At 46.7% G+C, this 18,943-nt stretch overlaps 1 protein-coding gene and 1 pseudogene across 4 annotated transcripts in view; one reads left to right on the top strand and one right to left on the bottom strand.

The window, feature by feature from the left end:
• USP31 (ubiquitin specific peptidase 31) overlaps nucleotides 1-18,943 on the bottom strand; it is an 81,816-nt gene that overhangs the window by 7,837 nt on the left and 55,036 nt on the right. For 3 of the 4 annotated variants that reach the window (XM_086375326.1, XM_086375327.1, XM_086375328.1), the window contains 6 exons: nucleotides 17,763-17,840; nucleotides 17,055-17,184; nucleotides 10,596-10,715; nucleotides 7,940-8,165; nucleotides 2,433-2,591; nucleotides 759-911 (listed from right to left, as the gene is read on the bottom strand). In XM_086375326.1, the coding sequence (XP_086231452.1) occupies nucleotides 759-911; nucleotides 2,433-2,591; nucleotides 7,940-8,165; nucleotides 10,596-10,715; nucleotides 17,055-17,184; nucleotides 17,763-17,840 (866 nt within the window). The remainder of the gene's footprint in view (nucleotides 1-758; nucleotides 912-2,432; nucleotides 2,592-7,939; nucleotides 8,166-10,595; nucleotides 10,716-17,054; nucleotides 17,185-17,762; nucleotides 17,841-18,943) is intronic. The other variant, XR_015154635.1, reaches the window with a different exon arrangement.
• LOC147345264 (T-complex protein 1 subunit zeta-like) lies at nucleotides 12,031-16,158 on the top strand (annotated as a pseudogene).

Raw genomic sequence — 18,943 nt, 5'->3', positions numbered from 1 at the left:
AGTCACCGGGCTCATTGTATCCCACAGAGGCTGAGCTCACCCTCTCCCCCTCCCAACGCTCAGGACTCCAGCTGCCTCATCGCCTCCCCCCAGCTTGGGTCCCGGGTGGAGCGGGGGCCTGTGTTGCCACTAGTCCAGCGGGAGCTGAAGGCAAAAACACCAGAGCTCAATTTTTATCAGCTCTGCCAAGCTTGCATACTGTGACTGTTTCCCAAATTCCCCCAAACAGCTTTATGCAAAGGCAATGGCTTCTGTTCTAGCTGCTCCTGCACTCCCCAAGCACACACCACAAGTCCCTCCAGGGAGGCAGTGTGGTGGGAAGGTGAGAAGCCGAGCAAGTCAGGCGCTCCCACACCAGGCCCCGCATAGCAGCTCATCCCCAGGCAGCCTCCCGCAAAACCCTCAGCAAATTGCAAGCTCGCTGAGTCCCCTCATAGCTACTCTGAAGAGTTTAAAAAGCACTCTGATTAAACTGTACCAGTTACTGTACAGTTAAAGCTCTAGCCTCCACGTTTACACTTTAAAAGTGAAAAACGACAGTGGAAGGAAAAAGTCCTGGATCCCAGACGAGAAGCAAAAGGCCCGGTGATATAAAAGGTTACGTGCGATGGTGACCACAGCCTCGCAGGCCCCTCACTGTCACCCACTTTTATGTCCCCCCACTTCCTTCTTGGGACTTGGCTCCTCAACACGAGGAAGCCTGTGCGCGTGTCCACGAGTCACTGTTTCGGAAATCTGTCACCGAAACCCAGACCCACCGTCGTCTTCACTCCTCTCCCCGGTCATCTCCACAGACTCTGACAGCGAGGCCAGGGAGGTGCGTCTGGAGGAAGCCGCAGAGGTCACGCTGGCTTGCTTGCTCCCCGGGAGTCGGCTCACCCAGTGTTCGCACAAGGAGGAACTCGTGGAGCCTGCAGGAAAGGAAGCGGGCACCGAGGTCAGGCCAGAAGCCCGGGGACCTCATTGCCGGGCCAGCGCTAACTCCCAGACCCCACACCATGTCCACTCGAATGCCCCCTGTGAGGATGAAAAAGAGGGCAGACTCCCACTCACGTCTGCAGCTGTAAAATCCAAGTACAGGAATGGACACTTCATAAAGCAAAGTCTTAAGTGCCGGCAACAGAATGAACAGACACAACTGTTCATACCTTCCATCCACCCTATACACGTTTACTGAGCACGACACCCCAGAGAGCGTTCTAAGCACCTGCAGTAATACTCCAGACAGAGAGACGAAAGCAAGCAGCGGTGTACTGTTACTTTCTTGGCCTTTGGTGAAATTTTTAAATCATTTAAACCACAGTATTAATATACAACAAGCAAGCACACATACACAGGGCCACGTGCCGTTCTGTCTTGTCTGTTCCAGGAAGGCCCTTAAATATGAGTTAGGACAATAGAAGCCACTCCTGAGATGGAGAGCGTGCAGCAGCATGACTATCTCGAGGACACCTCAAGGGGGTGTCAGGTCCGAGCACATCTCAGACTCTGGAAAGCACTGCGGGACGGCACTAGAGCCCTGGAGTTCCCACCTTCCGTGAACGAAGAGAGCAGCTACAGACTGAGTGCTGTACTGCGTGGGGCGTGATGCACCAGGGGTCTCTCTGCCTCAGCGATGCTTCCTTTGAGCGGCTTCCGGCTTATCCCTCACAAGCTTCGAGGGGTGCAGGGATGAATAACTGCTCACACACAGCCACGTCCCACAACTCTGTCCTATTCTCTCAACTGCAACGTGGCGCTAAGACGCCTTCTCCCTGTCTGGATTGTGTGTGGCTGCATCAAGTGTGGAGACTGGTTCTTGTGTTTGTTTAACACAACAGAGTAGATCTCCTCAAACTAAACCCAAGCCCTCTAAGATTATTACAGCCTTCAATCCTTCCCCTAACAGAACAGGCCAACCTTACTGGAAAAAAAGAATAATTTGTAATGGTGCTTTACCCTTTGCAAAGGGCTTTAACCCAAGTTCACCTGATCTGCTGGACACAACGACCTCATGAGACAGGTAGCATTATTACACCCATGTTACGGCTGACAAATACGTGGCTTAGATGGGACATGCTCCACGATAATCCGAGCAAGGGGTGGCAAAGTCAAGTCTGGTTCTGCTTCCAAATCACTCGGTCCCTCTACTCTGCGAGCACCTGGTGGTGCTCTTCAGCTCCCTCGATCACTGACTCCACAAGTAAACACACGATCGTGCTCTGAGCTGGGCTCCACTCTACCTCCATGCCAACTCCTGGTATCACAGTTGCTTGCGCATTCCAGCCCCGTTTCCTTGACTGCAACCATTCTGCCTTCCAGATTAAATGCAAATGTGACAATTAACCTGATCCAACCAGCAGAATCAGAGGACCTTCTGGAGAAGTCCTCTGGATCATCAAGCACCACCTTCTGTTCTCAGAAAAACCGCACCTGGAGTGGAATGGCCTTACCCGCCACCGAGCTGTTGGCCGACCACGATGGTATAGCTGTCCGCCTCTGGTAGAAGAGGATGTACGCCATCTGCGTGCAGACCTCATCTTCCGACAGCTGCTGCACGTCACTGTCGTCGAAGCAGTACCAGAGACCGTCCACGGAGTTCTTGCAGAACGCTGCCAAAGAGAGCCCACCAGCCATCAGCACTGGGGTGGCCACCCTGGCCGCTCCGCTCCACCCTCAGACACTGTTTCCTTGCCTCACATAATTCAATAACTTTTTAAGGTCGCAGGTAGTAATGCAGAGAAAGCGTTAAAAAAAAAAAGCCAAATTCCAAATCATACACAGGCAAGATGTTTCATGAAATTCCAACCTATTCCAAATGGATGAAATTCTACTTAATCTTAGAAAATGAGTATTTAGTTAAACCAATGGCTTTCAGACAGAAATGCTTTTGCCCCAGGGGACACGTGGTAATGAATGGAGACCTTTTTGACTGTCACAACTTGGGGGGCGGCAGGGCAGGTAGGATACTAGTGATGAGTCGGGGGTAGAGACCAGGGCTGCTGCTGAACATGCTACCGTGCACAGGACAGCCCCACAATGAAGAGTCACCAGCAAACATGCTAATGTGCCAGGACTGAGCAGCTCTGTTTTAAGGATGCTGTAACATTTTAGTCTTTCGGGAACTAGAAATAATGATATTAATAATAGCAGCAGCTAATACTTGTTTAACACTTGTTATGTATCTCATTTGATCCTATGAAATTTGTTCTATTATTACTCCCATTTTACAGAGGCTCAAAATGATTAACCCGCCTGCCCAAGGCCACACAGCTGATAAAGCAGGGGGCCAAGTTAGTTTCAGAATTATCTAGTCCTTGAGCTTGTTCTTAGACCCCCACCCTACCCTGCCTCCCTCAGAGGCAGCAGAACGGTGCCTCATGGAAGTCCCCCGGCAAACTGAGAACAGGGGCTCGTGAATGCATGCGGCCTTCTCTCCAGATCAAATTCTAAGCCTGAGATAAGAATCAAGAGCGCTGAAGCACCAGCAAGGACAGACAGACACAGCTTACTGTGCTGGGAATCGATCAGGGAGTGTGATGAGCTGGATCCGGAAAGCTGTGTGCGTACCAGTGCTTTCTGACTTACTGGGGTGGGCATAAATGAGTGCTACAATATTTGGCTGAACGCCAGGACGGACTCAGTAGGGCCCCGGGGGCAGGACACATAAGGTCCCCGAGTGGCACCAGGAGTGACAGCCTTGACAGGCCACAACCACTGGGTAAGTGTGGACTCCGAGGAGATGAAAGGGACCCGGCGAGGCAGGGCTACACCAGACAGGTGCCAACAAAGAAGAGCAGGCGAAGAATCTATGACTGCAGGGTAGGAAGGCGTCTGCAGCTGTGGGCTCACTGGAACCAGAGGGGAAAGGCAGATGGAGCTGGTAAAACAGCAACTGTTTGGTCAGCGGCGCGGTCAGGCTTGATGCGCTATGGCCCAGCTGGAGAGGGGATGCGGTTCGGGAGTGGGAGAAGGGGTGGGAGGAAAACGGTACGGAGGAGCGTGCCTGAGAGAAGGTGGCTGAGCAACCGTGTACCAGCTCCAGTCTGCTTCTCCTCGGGATGCTCTGTCCTCAGCCACAGCATGGAAACTCTCAGGGGCTCACCAATGGGTTAATGATGTATTTATAAAATAATTTTGTGTGCTTTTCTTCCCAGCGCTGTTTTCTAAATTGTTTTCTAGACCAGTGCTATGCAAATTGTGTCTCACAGACTGGTGCCAGTCCAAAAGAGAAGCACCAAAACGGGGTAAGCATTTAAAAACATTCATAGTAGTCTGATGTTTTTATTGCGTTTTTGTGTAAGTTCTGGCTCGTGAAGGATTGGAAATTTTGAAAAAGATTTAAGAAATCTTTTAAAAGGTTCTTCATCGCAGATCGTTTAAGCAGCGCTGTTCTAGAATCACTACAAGTCAGGCATACATATACCATGTAACTATAGGCAGAACCAGTGCAAAATAACACATTAAAATAAACATTCCAAGTGAAAGCTCAGAAGTAAGGTATCTTTAACTTAACAATGCTCAAGTACTTAAATGTTCTTATGAGAAAAGCAGTGGTATGGTCTAAGCATGGGAAGTAAAGTAAGTCAAGTCAAGTCGCTCAGTCGTGTCCGACTCTTTGCGACCCCATGGACTATAGCCCACTAGGCTTCTCCGTCCATGGGATTTTCCAGGCAAGAATACTGGAGTGGGTTGCCATTTCCTTCTCCAGGAGGTCTTCCTGACCCAGGGATTGAACCCGGGTCTCCCGCATTGTAGGCAGACGCTTTACCGTCTAAGCATGGGAAAGGGGAAATAAATGCAGAAAATATCTGAGTCACTCCTAGGTACCAGGCCCCAAGAAGCAGACATGAGCACTTTCAGCTCCCTTGCATGGCCACCAGGTTAGAATGAGGTTCTTCACCTAAGGTCACAGAGCTAGGAGATGTGTCTGGCTTCTAGCCCACACTCCTCTAACTAATTGTACTGCCTCCAAGGTAGCTATGGTTTCCAGGCACTTTCCAGTCTGTTCCATAAACAGAGCAACACTGTCCTATTTCCTCAACATTTTCTAGCTAGAAACCACACAACATGCTTGTCCATATTTTCCTGAGAAACAGTCTTCCACATGGAAGATTCTTTACCAAAGCTGAAGCTACACAAACACCAACCAGGGATGCTGGACAAACTATTACTTCACCAGCTAATGAGTGAAATTAAATTCCCTCTAAGTCCCTTTCAATTCTCAGAGTCCCTGAGTATATAACTCTGTGACTTAGTATCAAAGAATGGAGATATGACCAGGAATGCCCCAAGAGGAAAAATCCAACTAGATACACAAAGTGGTTCCCATAGAATATAAATATAAAATATGTAAGATACAAAATCTAGTATTAAAATCTGGCTTTAATAGATTTTTCAGTAGATCCTCTATCTCCTTCTTCTCCTAGAAAGTGCTTCCTAGGGCAAAGTAGAGGCCATCCAAAGCACTCCACTGAGATACACTCCAAGTTCCATCATTCCTTTCACAAGTGACTGCAGCTTGCGGCATCTAAATATTGAAAGAATTTGAACTTAATGGGTTTCAAGAACAAAAGATTGTGTCCAGTCACATTCAAGCTCTTGCCTCCTGGAGGAAGAGCAAGTTAAGAGAGGAAGTGTGCAAGGCCAAGGAGGGGGTCTAGGACCCGACAGGCTCATTCACCGTGTTATGGGGCTAACTGCCAGGGAGGAGTCTCAGAAAGCCTGAAAGACCAACCGGCAGGGCCAACCCTCTTCTACCTCCCCCCACGTTTACGAACCAACAGCACCCTGTTGGGGCCCATGGTGGAAACCACTGAATTGAGGATGCAAGAAAGTCCCAGAGAAGTGTTTCTGCCAAACAGGCTGAGTCGGAAGGACATAGAAACCCGAGTCCTGGCCACCCACACATCAAGTTCCCCCCATACACAGATGTCCAGGCAAGAAGCCCCCAATATACGTGCCTCCCCAGCATGCATGCATGCCCTGAACCCCATCACTCCATTTCTGAGACTCAATCTCAAAGAGATACAGAATTAACACAGAGAAAAGGGGACGATGCACAAAGATGTTCACCAGTGTCATCTTCAAAGGACATGGTTACATATCAGACTAGAGTTTCATCATCAGAATATCCTGCAGTCATTAAAAATAACGTTTACCAAAAGTTAAGTGTCTGCCCCGTGAGAGTAGGTGGCAGGTTACTAATCGCAGCTTCCTCTGACCCTCAAGGAAGGGGGTGCTCTGGCCACTCTCTTCTCCTGGCCCCTGTTCTACCCACAGTCCACACTTCAATCACAGAACCTAATACACACTTCACTCTTTCATATTACGTGTGCCTACGCTGTCCCAACCACTTGTTTACACTCTTGGAAGACAGAGGCTGAGATTTTTTTCATTTCCAACATGTCTCTGATATGTTATGGCCCATGGCAAGCAAGAAACAGAGGAGGTGCTCCATAGCGGTTCACCTGTACAGAGCACATCAGTACAAACCACAACAGTATAAAGTAACGGCCAAAACGTACAGAAAACATTGGAAGTTAACACCACTTATCGAAATGTTGCCTACTTACAATGGGATATTATTCAGCCTTAAAAAAGAAGGACATTTTGACACACAGTACAACATGGGTGACTCTTGAATTCATTACGCTAAGTGAAGTAAGCCAGACACAAAAGGACAAATACTGTATGATTCACTTACACGAGGTACCCAGAGTAATCAGTTTCATAGAAAGAACAGTGGCTGCCAGGGATGGGGGAGGGTTCAACAGGGAGTTACTGCTTAATGGATGCAGGGTTTCAATTTGGGAAGATGAAAGAAACTCGAGATGGACAGTGGTCACGACTGCACGAAGATATGAATGAACTTAATGACACTGAACTGTATGCTTGCTGCTAAGTCACTTCAGTCATGTCCGACTCTGTGCGACCCCATAGACGGCAGCCCACCAGGCTCCCCCGTCCCTGGGATTCTCCAGGCAAGAACACTGGAGTGGGTTGCCATTTCCTTCTCCAATGCAGGAAAGTGAAAAGTGAAAGTAAAGTCGCTCAGTCGAGTCCGACTCTCCTTCTCCAATGCAGGAAAGTAAAAACTGAAAGTGAAGTCACTCAGTCGCGTCCGACTCTTAGCGACCCCATGGACTGCAGCCTACCAGGCTCTGCCGTCCATGGGATTTTCCAGGCAAGAGTACTGGAGTGGGGTGCCATTGCCTTCTCCGGAACCGTATTCTTAAAAATAGTTAAAAAGGAAAATTCTGTTGTGTGTTATTTATCACAGTTTCTAAAAAATTTTTTTTTCTTTTAAAGTTTTTGGCCACGCCACAGAGATGTGGGCTCTTAGTTCCCCAACCAGGGACTGAACTCTCACCCCCTACAGTGGAAGTGCAAAGTCTTGATCTCTGGACTCCAGGGAACTCCCACCACCGTTTTCTGAGTAATAATCTCACGGATTATTTTGGAGCGGTATCCTCATGGGTTGATGGCACTATTCTTTTTGCCTCTTTCTAGTCTCTAAATTTCATGACGAGCACTACTGCTTTGACAAATCAAAAAAATTAATTTGAACACAAAGCAAAAAAAAAAACCCTTACAAGTCACTTTAAAGACACTATTAAAAAAAAGTGGTCCACAACCACTCCAAATCAGGGAGATGCTAGGCCCTGAAGGAAGCAGAGCAGAACCTTAAATGGGGCTGTGCAGGTGAGGTCAAGAAGGCAAGTCCTGGGTGAGCCAAATGAGGCCACCCCTCTGCACAGGCCACCACTCTCCCTGCTCGGGTCAGAGCCTGACCAGATGAGGCCAGGGAACAGAGAGCTGGAAGGTGAAAGCTGCCCTCGTGGTCGGCACACTTCCCGCTGGAAGAGAAAGCAAGGTTCTAAAGCACAGCCACCCTGTCGCAAGCACAACACGTCGGGGGGATCGTCAGCACAGGCGCCCGGCCTCTCGCGCTGCAGACCTGTGTAGTGCCCCCCTTGCATGGTGCCATGATGATTGCACACGGCATACAGGTCATAGATGTAGTCCTCAGGGTCCCTCCCGAGTCCGTAGGGCCGTCTCCATGGAGACCAGTGGGATGGCAGACTCCAGCTGCTCTGGCTTCGCTTAACCACGTGAGGTGTCATGTCCAGGCCGGTCAAAGGGAACTTGACCATGTTCTGAAGTTTCATACGCTTGTCTCCTTCCTGTTGCAAGAAGAAAAACAAGTCCTGATGGCACATTCATGCGAGCAGAGGGTAGGCCAGTTCAGCGTGAAAGGCAGACTCTATTGGCTAAAGTAGGTTTGAGTTTCCTATCTGATGTTTCCAAAGACATACGACACAGGGAACAGGTTAATACAGTTAACTACTGGGGTTGGCCAAAAAGTTCATTCACATTTTCCCGTAAGATGCTATAGACTAACCTGAACGAACTTTCTGGCCAACCCAATACCTGGAGGGTTTTAATATCACCAAAAATGGAACCCACGATTAACTACATGTAAGAGGATAATGAGCTTTCTGGTCCTTACCTAATAAAAGTTTTTAACGTGCAAAATGACAATTTCCGGTGGTTCATCCAGAGGCATGAAAAGGAATGGAGTAACAACATATGTCAAGGGACAGCATGGTGTTGGCACCGAACTCACGGAACAGGGCCTCTTCCCGGCCCTTCCTCCAGGAAGTACATTCAAAGTTAACAGTGACTCAGCTTGCTACATTCACTGAGCTGACAACCTTAGGCAACCTGGAAATCTTGCCATCAGTTGAAAGATATCTACTGAATGTTTCCTGTGTCTATAGTGAAAGTCACTCAGTCATGTCCATGGAATTCTCCAGGCCAGAATATTGGAGTGGGTAGCCTTTCCCTTCTCCAGGGGATCTTCCCAACCCAGGGATCAAACCCAGGTCTTCCACATTGCAGGCGGATTCTTTACCAATTGAGCCATAAGGGAAGCCCTCCTGTGTCTATGGGGGCTTTAAAAAAATGAATCAGGTATAGATAATGCCAATTCTAAGGGAAAAAAAAAAGTTCCTAAGAGAAAGGCAGGCGGTCCTGCAGGATCAGGCTAAAGAACCTGGATCCTGCTCTGTAGTTAAGGGGGAAGCTTGGGGAGGAAGCTTGGGGGAAGTCAAGGGGACGCTCTGAGGCAGGAGATGATGTCATCAGAGCTGCCATGAAGTAGTGCCCAAAATGTGCTCCAGAGGGAAGAGCAGCGTAGGTTACAAAACCAATAAAAAGACACCGCAACTGCAACCTGCTGGGAAGGAGCAGAAAGTTGGAACTGGCAGGATGACAGCAAGAATGGGGAGAAGAGGACACATACAGAAGGAAGTGGGGAGGACAACCAAGCCTAGGTGTTAGAGACAAGAAAGAATAGTCAAAGATGACGCTACAGTTTTGAGCTGGGGCGCTGGAGGCGTGACTATATGTCTTCAAAAGAAACAGAAAGCAAAGGACATCAGTCTGTGTGTGTGGAAAGAGACAGAGGGCTGGGCAAACCCTCAACAGGCCGTCCACCCGCAGACCCCAATGGAGGCGTGCAGCTGGGACACTCAAGGCAAATGCTCACTCCTCACTAGCACAGGGGCTGGACTCCAAACCTCCATGCACTAAGCCCCGCCCCGGCGACCTTGTGTGCGCCCCCAACATCTTCACTTCATCAGCGAATCTTAGACATCTCCCAATCTATCCGGGTCTCTCCACCTCCGCTGCCGCAACTCCAATGCCAGCCATCAGCCGGGCCTGCCCTGGATAAACAGCCTCCTTCAGACCTCCCTGTCTGCATCCTTGTAGCCTCTCTTCAAATCACGCCTTTGGTCATGTTGCTTCAGTGGTTCAGAACCCCACTCTGCCTACCAGGCTTGGATGGCCAGCCACAGCCGGCCTCTTCTACTTCAACTCTCGCCTTTCTCCCTGACCCCCCGGACCTCCAGCCACACTGGCCTCAGCTCTCAGCCCCCTGCCCTGCTCTGCACCTGCTGTGTCCAGGCACTATGTGCGTGCCCCTCCCTCACCTGTTGTAGGCCTCCTGCTGATCTTTCAGATCCACACCTTCTTGCAGCCAGGCTCAGAGACTCCTCCAGCATCTACCTTTCATTTACCTCCCTTACAAGGGGGCCGCCCAGGACAGCTCTAACCTCAGGAACAGACAGCCTTTTTGGGAAAACTGACTCACAAAGCCATACAATGCAAAGCAGATTTTCTTCGTATACATGTATGACTCATCTCCCCAACTGTACAACAGCTCCTTGGAAGCAGGACAACACCCGTTATTAATTTAGGTAGAAACAGAATTCTTCCCGCCCCCAGAAAGGAGCTCAATTTTTTTTTTAATCCCAAGGCACACTTACATGAGCACAACATTTACAAATCTAAAGCAAATCCTCAGGAACAAAGTAAAATATCTGCCGTATGAACTAAAATGGTTGGGATTCAAAGGTCACAGGACACTTGAACTTTGCTTTGGGAAAGAACAAAACAGGGCCCCAAACACAGGGAAAATGTGGGTCTGTAACAACACAAGATCGTGGGCTCTCACGGGGACACCAGAGAACCATCCCCAACAGCCCGCCAGTAGGGGGCGTAAGACACCTGGTCACAGTGCTCTTCCCTGGGCCAGAGGCTCTCCTTACCTGTCGAAATCTCTTCAGATGGATAATCAGCACATCGGGCAGAGTCCAGAGGCTCAATGTAATGCTGCCTTGCTGCAGCTGCTTACAGTGCGGGCACCGCCAGGCGTCGTCAGGGGCGAGCTGGAAACAAGGAGCACGACGCTGTTAGCGCCACTTAAGCAGGACCCCTAGAGGAGAAAGCCTTGTCTCCTCACTTCTGGGCCAAGGCATGGCACAACTCTGAATCCCTCTACAAACTACGTTTAATGGGAGTCAATGGAAAAACACAATCAAAGGGCTACGGGTGGCACCCAAACACTGGCTGAATAGCTGCTGCTGCTGTTGTTGTTCACTCGCTAAGTTGTGTCCGACTCTGTGGCCCCATGGACTGCAGCACGCCAGGGTTCCCTGTCCTTCACCAGCTCCCGGAGTTTGCTCAAACTCAGGTCCATTGAGTCGGTGATGCTATGTAGCCATCTCATCCTCTGTTGCCCTGTTCTCCTTTTACCTTCAATCTTTCCCAGCACCAGGGTCTTTTCCAATGATTTCTGAATAGACTCTCTCAAAAAGGAACGACCAATGAGGTAAATCCTACAGAAAGATGTTAAATGTCACAGAAGCTCGTCATACTCCCAAACTCGTCACCTTTCTGTCAATACAGTTCCCCTTTCTCCTCCTGTATGTCCTACCCCAGCAAATATCACTACCACCTGTTAAGAGCAGAACACAGGGGTCATCCCAAAGCCTCAAATCCTTCCCTCTTTCTCCACTCGTCCATCCAAGATAACACCCCTCTAACATTCCTCACACCTGTCTCCTTCCTTCTCCATCCCCCTCAACCCAGCTTAATTCAAAGTCCTCATTCACTCTTATCCCTTCTTCCTCTAGTCTCTTAATTGTTCTTCCTCCCCCAAACATCAAACTGCTCCAGACAATCCTCCCCCTCCTGCTTACCACCAAGATCTTTCTCAACACCAGTCTGAGGCCTCAAATCCCTGGGTGTCCCATCTGCAGGGAAGGATTTCAGGAAGGGGACATAGAAGTGCTAAGAGGACATGTCTGGTGAGAGAGGTTTTTTAAATTTCATTCTGGATTTCAGAAGATGCCTCAGATCTGGAACCATTAACATGATGAAGTGAGGGCAGCCATGGGAACAGAACAGATAGCCATGCCCTCTGAGACGTCAGAGAAGCCAAGGACAGAACCTGGGGGGATGCATATTTTTAAGGGAAACAAAGATTGAGAAATCACCGAAAGCGGAGGATACAGTCAGAAACTCAGGCAAGTCAGCAGCATTTCTTTCATGCAGACCAAGTTAAGAGTGGCAAGAACAGGCTGGTTATCAGAACCACATCCCATGGAAAGAACTGAATGCAGACTGAGCAAAGGCCACTGAACTGAGCCCAGGAGGGGCCCAAAGAATCCTGGACAGCTGTCAGAAAGCCAAATCAGAGAGATGACGAGGGATCTGGGAGGGAGGAAGGAGAACGCGCTGAAACCACTAATGATCAAGTTGGGCAGAAAAGAAGAGAAAGACTGGCAGGACAGCCTGAAGGGGAAGCAGAGGTCAGGGGATTTCTTTCACGACAGGAAGACCCAGCTCTGTGTGCAGGAAAGATGCGGAGGGACAGGCGTCTGAGTGGCTGGAGCTGAGTGAGAACGCTAAACAGGAGGGACCTATGCTGTCATCTGGCAAGTCCACATCTTGGCAACATGCAAACTGTCCACCTAAGTACATGGCCACCCAGCCCGGCACTCCTGGTAAAGAAGCAGGCTGTTTGTTTTTTCATTTTCAACACATCGTGAACAGATACTCTTTTATAAGATACAGCAAGAACGTCATGACAATGTCCAATAGTTTTGACAGTTTCTACAGCAACGCTCTGTTCCTGTACTGAGCGCATCATAAACTGCCACAAAGCTGCCAGGTCTATGGAGCACAGCTGGAGCACGGCCGGCCTCACGAACTCCTGGCAGGGAAGGCGCTGGCTCAGGAGGCAGCTGCTCCACTTTCAGTCTGTTATAGAGTTCGTCCTCAGATTAAGATGAAATTACTCTCCCTGCAATTTCCAGTCTCTAATTCTGCTTTTTAGTTAAAAGAAGTCCAAATCCTCATCCACAAGATGAAATGGATGAAAATACCTATCAGATCTTCACTTTAGGTCTCCTTTGTCAAAACACATTCAGCCGTGCCAGGATTTCCAGATGCACCATCCACAATCCACACTCTCTGCCTGTGCCCCTCGATGTCAGTCTCTTAACAGTGAACATCCAAGGTGATGAGGAGAGAAGGGCTGTCACCACCTGAGACCTGGACACTGTTTCCAAAGCATCCTTAGGCAGCCAACAGCACTGACATTCGCAAATGCTGTTGACCATCACTACTGAGCTTGCAGACAGCCTGACCCCAAAATTATCACCACACAGCCTAAGTTTGACCTGCTCCTCTTTCCTATCTGAACTGTTATTTCTGGACCCAATGACTGAGCTTCCCAAGGAACACTCACTCATTCATTGCAGGATATATTTATTGAAAGCCTTCTATGGAAGTGCTGGACCCTGCAGTACTTGCTAGGGTTATTTTACGACCAGGACAAAGTCTCTTACCTGCCATGCCCCACCACATCGGCCTCATTTCTGTTTCTCAACCTTTCTTCTACCCCAGGGCCTTAGCTTCTTTATTTACTTGTTTATCCCCACTACACTGTAACAGCCTGAGGGCAAAACTGCTGTCTGTCTTGGTCCCTGCTATAACCCCAGGCCAAGCACAGGACCTGGCACATAGTATGCACTCAACAAACAGGTACTGAATGAACAAATCCTGATTACAAGATCAGTGAGATGTTTTGTAGAATACCAATGTTGTCATCTGGGCTTCCCTGATAGCTCAGTTGGTAAAGAATCCGCCTGCAATGCAGGAGACTTGGTTCGATTCGTTGTCATCTAGTGAAAGTGAAAGTGAAGTTATGTCCAACTCTTTGCGACCCCATGGACTATAACCCACCAGGCTCCTCTGTCCATGGGATTTTCCAGGCAATAGTACTGGAATGGATTGCCATTTCATTCTCCAGGGGATCTTCCCAACCCAGGGATTGAACCCGGGTCTCCCGCATTGTAGACAGATGCTTTACCGTCTGAGCCACCAGGGAAGTCCCCATCTAGTAGATCTGCCCAACTTTAAGCTTTGCTGCTGCTGCTGCTGCTACGTCACTTCAGTCGAATCCGACTCTGTGTGACCCCATGGATGGCCTCCCACCAGGCTCCTCTGTCCCTGGGATTCTCCAGGCAAGAACACTGGAGTGGGTTGCCATTCCCTTCTCCAATGCATGAAAGTGAAAAGTGAAAGTGAAGTCACTCAGTCGTGTCCGACTCTTAGCGACCTCATGGACTGCAGCCTACCAGGCTCCTCCATCCATGGGATGTTCCAGGCAAGAGTACTGGAGTGGGGTGCCATTGCCTTCTCCGACTTTAAGCTTTGAACATCTCCCCCCCCCCCCCGCCAAAAAAGGTAAATAGGATAAGGGGCTACACAGAGCATGTAATCAGTCAGGTTCAATGTCAATCGTTTTATATACGCCTAAGATTAATATGTCTAATGAAAAAATAGTAAAGGAACTATTAACTGAGTGGAGGAGAAAAGGCTTAGTAAGAAGATGAAAACTATTTTCAAACATCTGAAGGATAAACAAGTAGAAGAAAACGAAGACCCGTTCTCAATTGTTCTTAATGACCTGAGAGTTTGCCTGTGCGTTGTAGCAACTGAGGACGTATTTCAAGGTAACATCAGTCACCATCAGAGATATCCAAAGAAGAAATAGTGTCTCTGACAAACGGCAGCTGGACAATCATCTATTTGAAATTAGCAGAAGAACTCAATCATTAGAAAAAAGCTTTAAAGTCCCCTCCAACTCTGAAATTCCATGATTCCCTACATGCAAGAATGAGTAGTAACAATCAGTAGTTGGAATTATGATCCTAAACATCAACTCAAAATCAGATGAACTCTAAGTGCTCTCATCAAGGTTTCTCAAGGTGTCTAAACCTGAAAAGGCTTAAAAACCACACAGCACTGTTGCACGGTGAGCAGCAAGAGTGCTTCAGTTCCTTGGTTCTGACTCTGCTACTGTAATGTCTGTTCTTTTCCTCTACACTGAAAGGGCTATTTATGTATCCTTTTAAAAGTATTGAGAAAGTCAGCACATTATATTAGCTGCATGAAAGGGTATGAATGATCCAGAATATCCCTCCATAAATTTGCTTTATCATGAACTACAGTCGCACCTAACTAAAGATCTCCAAGTTAGTGGTAGTTTTCTACCTGTGTGTTTAATACAGGGTTTTCATCCCAGAATAATAACAGAAGGATTTTTACAAAACTGCAAAGGAAAAGGCACTTTAGCTTTGTCAACGAATCAAAATACACAAAGAGATGGACAGGGAAACACTTACTGACACAGCCAAAACATCTCTATATACTAAGATTCATGCTAAACTTGCTGATGTTTTAACAGAAGCAGCAGTAGATTCCTCTTGGTCGTTAACAAAAAAGATAAACACAGTGACCCCTTCATGGTTGAGATCATGGAGATGAAACATAAACCCGAAACTATGTAAGCTTAACCAGAGGTCTTGTTTTGGACGATGGGACATGCCATCCTGATGTGGAAAAAGAAAAGTAAAAGATGCATATATCCTTATATGCGATGTGCCATTAGAATACAAAAAATCAGAAGTGAATTCTGGCTTTTTAAAAATAAGAGTGCAGGGGAGAGAGAAATTAGTAAAGGCTGAAAGAAAATTCACTAAAGATGGAGTTTTAAAAGTAATAAAACATTACAAAATAAAGAGTGGCTGTGACTTAAAGGGTGTGCTATTGTTAATCAAAAGGGAACTGACTCCTTTGCCTTAAATGCTCTTGCAAAAGAAGGCCGAGTAGCTTTGCACAGAGCTAAGAGCAAGGTGGAAAAGCTGACTCCGGCCTGTGGTGGGGTAGCTCTAAATTCTTTTGATGACCTGAATCCTGACTGTTTGGGACATGCTGAACTTGTCCATGACTACACACTGGGAGAAGACAAGTTCGCCTTTATTGAGAAATGCAACATCTGTGACATTACTGGTCAAAGGACAACATAAGTTCACACTCATGCAAATCAAAGAGGCAATAAAAGATGGCTGGAGGGCTGTTACAAAGGCTGTCGATGATGGCTGTGTCACCCCCAGTGCTGGTGCAGTGGGCGTGGCAATGGCAGATGACAGCCTTGACTGTGTTCAAGTCCAGTGTGTAAGGGGCAGGGCCCAACTTGGGAGTCCAAGTATTGCTGATGAATTGCTCACTATTCACGAGGTTCCTGCTCAGAACTTGGGTTTTGACCTTCAGGAAACACCAGTTTAAGTTCAACCAGAATATTCAGAATCGGGTCAGCTTGTGGGTGCGGACTTGAACGCAGACGAGCCAATGGAAGGCATACGAGATGACCGCTATGTAAAGAATCAGCTTCATCACTCCTGCACTGTAACTGCCACCAACATTCTCCTGGTTGATGAGTTTGTGAGAGCTGAGATGTCTCTTCTAAAAGGAAAGTAGAACTGAAGCTTTCCTTGTATCATCTGAATCATGAAGACTCTACAGAGTGATCCTAAGAACATAGGTATGGAATTTTGATCCAAGCCTCAAATGAAAGGAATTTTCTTTTTTCATATGAAAAAATAAGACAACACTGGCACCTATTCAAATTCTGAAGTTTTGAAATTACAGTGTATTTTAAACTGCTCTGAATTATACACACATACAGCAGGCTATATTTATCCAATGAACAGGATGTTTTGCTTAACTTAGTTATATAAAAATGTTAGATAAGCATATGTTATCTACCTTGCTATTAAATATTCCTGTTGAAAACACACACACAGTCAAGGGTCCCATCCACTATCTCAATTACCGAATCCCTATAACCTGCAAAGCACCAAGCTAAGTGGTCTAAACCATGCTGTTCTACACTGTACAGATTTACATCTATATCTACACTGTCCAAAGCAAGAGCAACCAGCCACAGTGTCTCCTGAGCCCGTGAAATGAATTTTCAATTTTAACTAATTTTAGTAAGTCCTGGCATCTACGTTCTCACTACCAAAAAGTTGAGAACCACTGATCTAGTTACAAAGGAAAATAATTTAATGTCAAAGTTAAAACCAAAAAAAAACTTAATCATTAACCATTAAAAAGGAGGAAAAAAAAGAACTATACAAAGGTTGGTGTCTAGAGCATAGAGCATTTTTTTCCAGAAATTCCAGAAATTTATACTGCTTTTTGTTAAAGTCGTAAAAGGATTAACACTAAGATGCACATCACATGTGCAGAACCTACATAAACGCAAGCACTTCCTGAGGCCTATTCGGGCGTAACCTGTCCTTCTCCAGGGCCATCCCACCCTGGTGCCTCCCTACTGCCCCCATCACCCAACGGACGCTGCCCACCCTTACCCGCTCCTCTTTGGTGTAGAGTTGGAAACACTGGGATAAAGTGCAGGTCTGAGGCTGGTGGTGACGCTCCTTCTGCAGCCGGACGCTCTCTGCATCAGGGATATACTCATCCTCAGTATTTACAAACAAACTGCAACGAGGGGCGGAAGAGCATGTGCCAGGCGGTCAGGCGAAACTGACACAAGAACAAAATTAGCGGCTGCACAGCACGACTCTAACTCAAAACTGAAAAGATCACTATGTAAGAGAGCAAAGGGGCAATCCAACTCTTCTAGGATCCAAAACGTTCTTGAAAAGTTCTCAATCTAAAACATCATTTTCAAGAAATAATTTGCAGTTGGTTTTTCTGGGCCTGGCCACACACTATGCTGATTAATTCATATATTCTTATCCTTTTGTATTAAAGGGCATGCCTTTGGTGTAACTTGCTAGAGTTAATGGGCCTGTAATAATAATCAAAGTAATTTGAATATATACCTTCTGTCTCATTAGCAGTAAATAAATGTTCTAAGATTTGGGGATCCAGACAACAGAATGTATAGGAGAGAAATAATACATTGCTTAAATAAAGGATTAGCAACACACTTGGATAGTTAGCTAAAGAAAAGAGAGGTTTGTGTTTCAGCTAATTTGAAAGCTCAAACGTATGCTATTAAAATAACCATCAAGACAACTGACTATATAAACACGAAGTCAGAAAATACTTACAAATCTTTTGTCTCCTTGTCCCATTCTACTACTAATTTCACATGAGCAGTACCGCCTGGTCCACAAGATTTTAGTGCCCTATAGGATAGAGAAGAGAGTCACACATTACTTTCTAAATAAATGATTTTAATTAAATATTCAAACCGTCTGAAATCAGTGTGATTGCTGAAAATCTTTGTCATTGGTTCCCATCAGAAAAGGTTTTATAACCTCATATTTAATGATATGACTACAACTGGACTGAAAAATCCTTAAATTAAAATATTCAACATGGAAATAAAGATACGGCAAGAAATTTAGTACCACACTATAAGGTTATCCATGTAACTCTTAGAGGGTATGACCTTTCCAATTTTTGTCTAATTTTTCATCAAACCAGAGACTAGACAACAACCTCTTTGAGAACCAAGTCTGCCTCTCTCCACCTCCCTCCATACACCGTGGCTGTCCCGGGACTGTGCCCACACCGATGTAAACTGTGCCTTCCTGCAAGGGACCCCTCAAGTTTTACCTCATTTATTGCCCCTGAGCTCCTTGGCTCCTCAGTCATCTTCTGAAACACTCAGCATTAACAGTCAATATTACTTCTCAAGTACTTTTTATTTTTTGCAATGTTTTAGATCATTATATAATCTATTAACTCTAATTTCTAAAGCCAAACAGTGAATTCCTTTCGAACAGAACTATGTTGTATACTTTTTTGGAATCCTGAAATGCAGGCACTTCAATATTTATTGGAAAAGGCATTATAATAGAGGCAGTACTGTGTTTTATATGTATCCATATATGTGTAGTGTGTCTATGTACACATATGTCTATTATTTTATTAATACAGTAGAGTGTTGCAAGAGGACAGAAGTGTATAGAAAGCACAGAAGTAGCACGGGGAGAGACTAATTCTGGGGGCAAACAGGGGGAGGGGACAGTGTGAAGAGAGGCCAAAGGGAAGGAATTATCAACAGAGAGGTTGCATGTGGAAAGGCGCATGTAAACCCGTGCTGTTACGTTCAATCAACCCTCAGCACTTTGATGCTGCCGAAGGTCTGAGACAGTGGGGAGAAGGATGAGGCCTGACAGAACAGAAGCAGTCAGGGTTGAAACTGTAGAGAAACTGGGCTTATCATTTAAGGATTTCAAGGAGGAAACTGTTATGATTAGAATTCTACTTTGGAAAACTTCAA

This window comes from Bos grunniens, chromosome 25 (genome assembly GCF_055505025.1).
Source record: "Bos grunniens cultivar Pamir isolate PY7600 chromosome 25, Bosgru_T2T1.0, whole genome shotgun sequence".
Taxonomy (NCBI): domain Eukaryota; kingdom Metazoa; phylum Chordata; class Mammalia; order Artiodactyla; family Bovidae; genus Bos; species Bos grunniens.
This window is presented reverse-complemented; position numbering and strand designations above follow the sequence as displayed.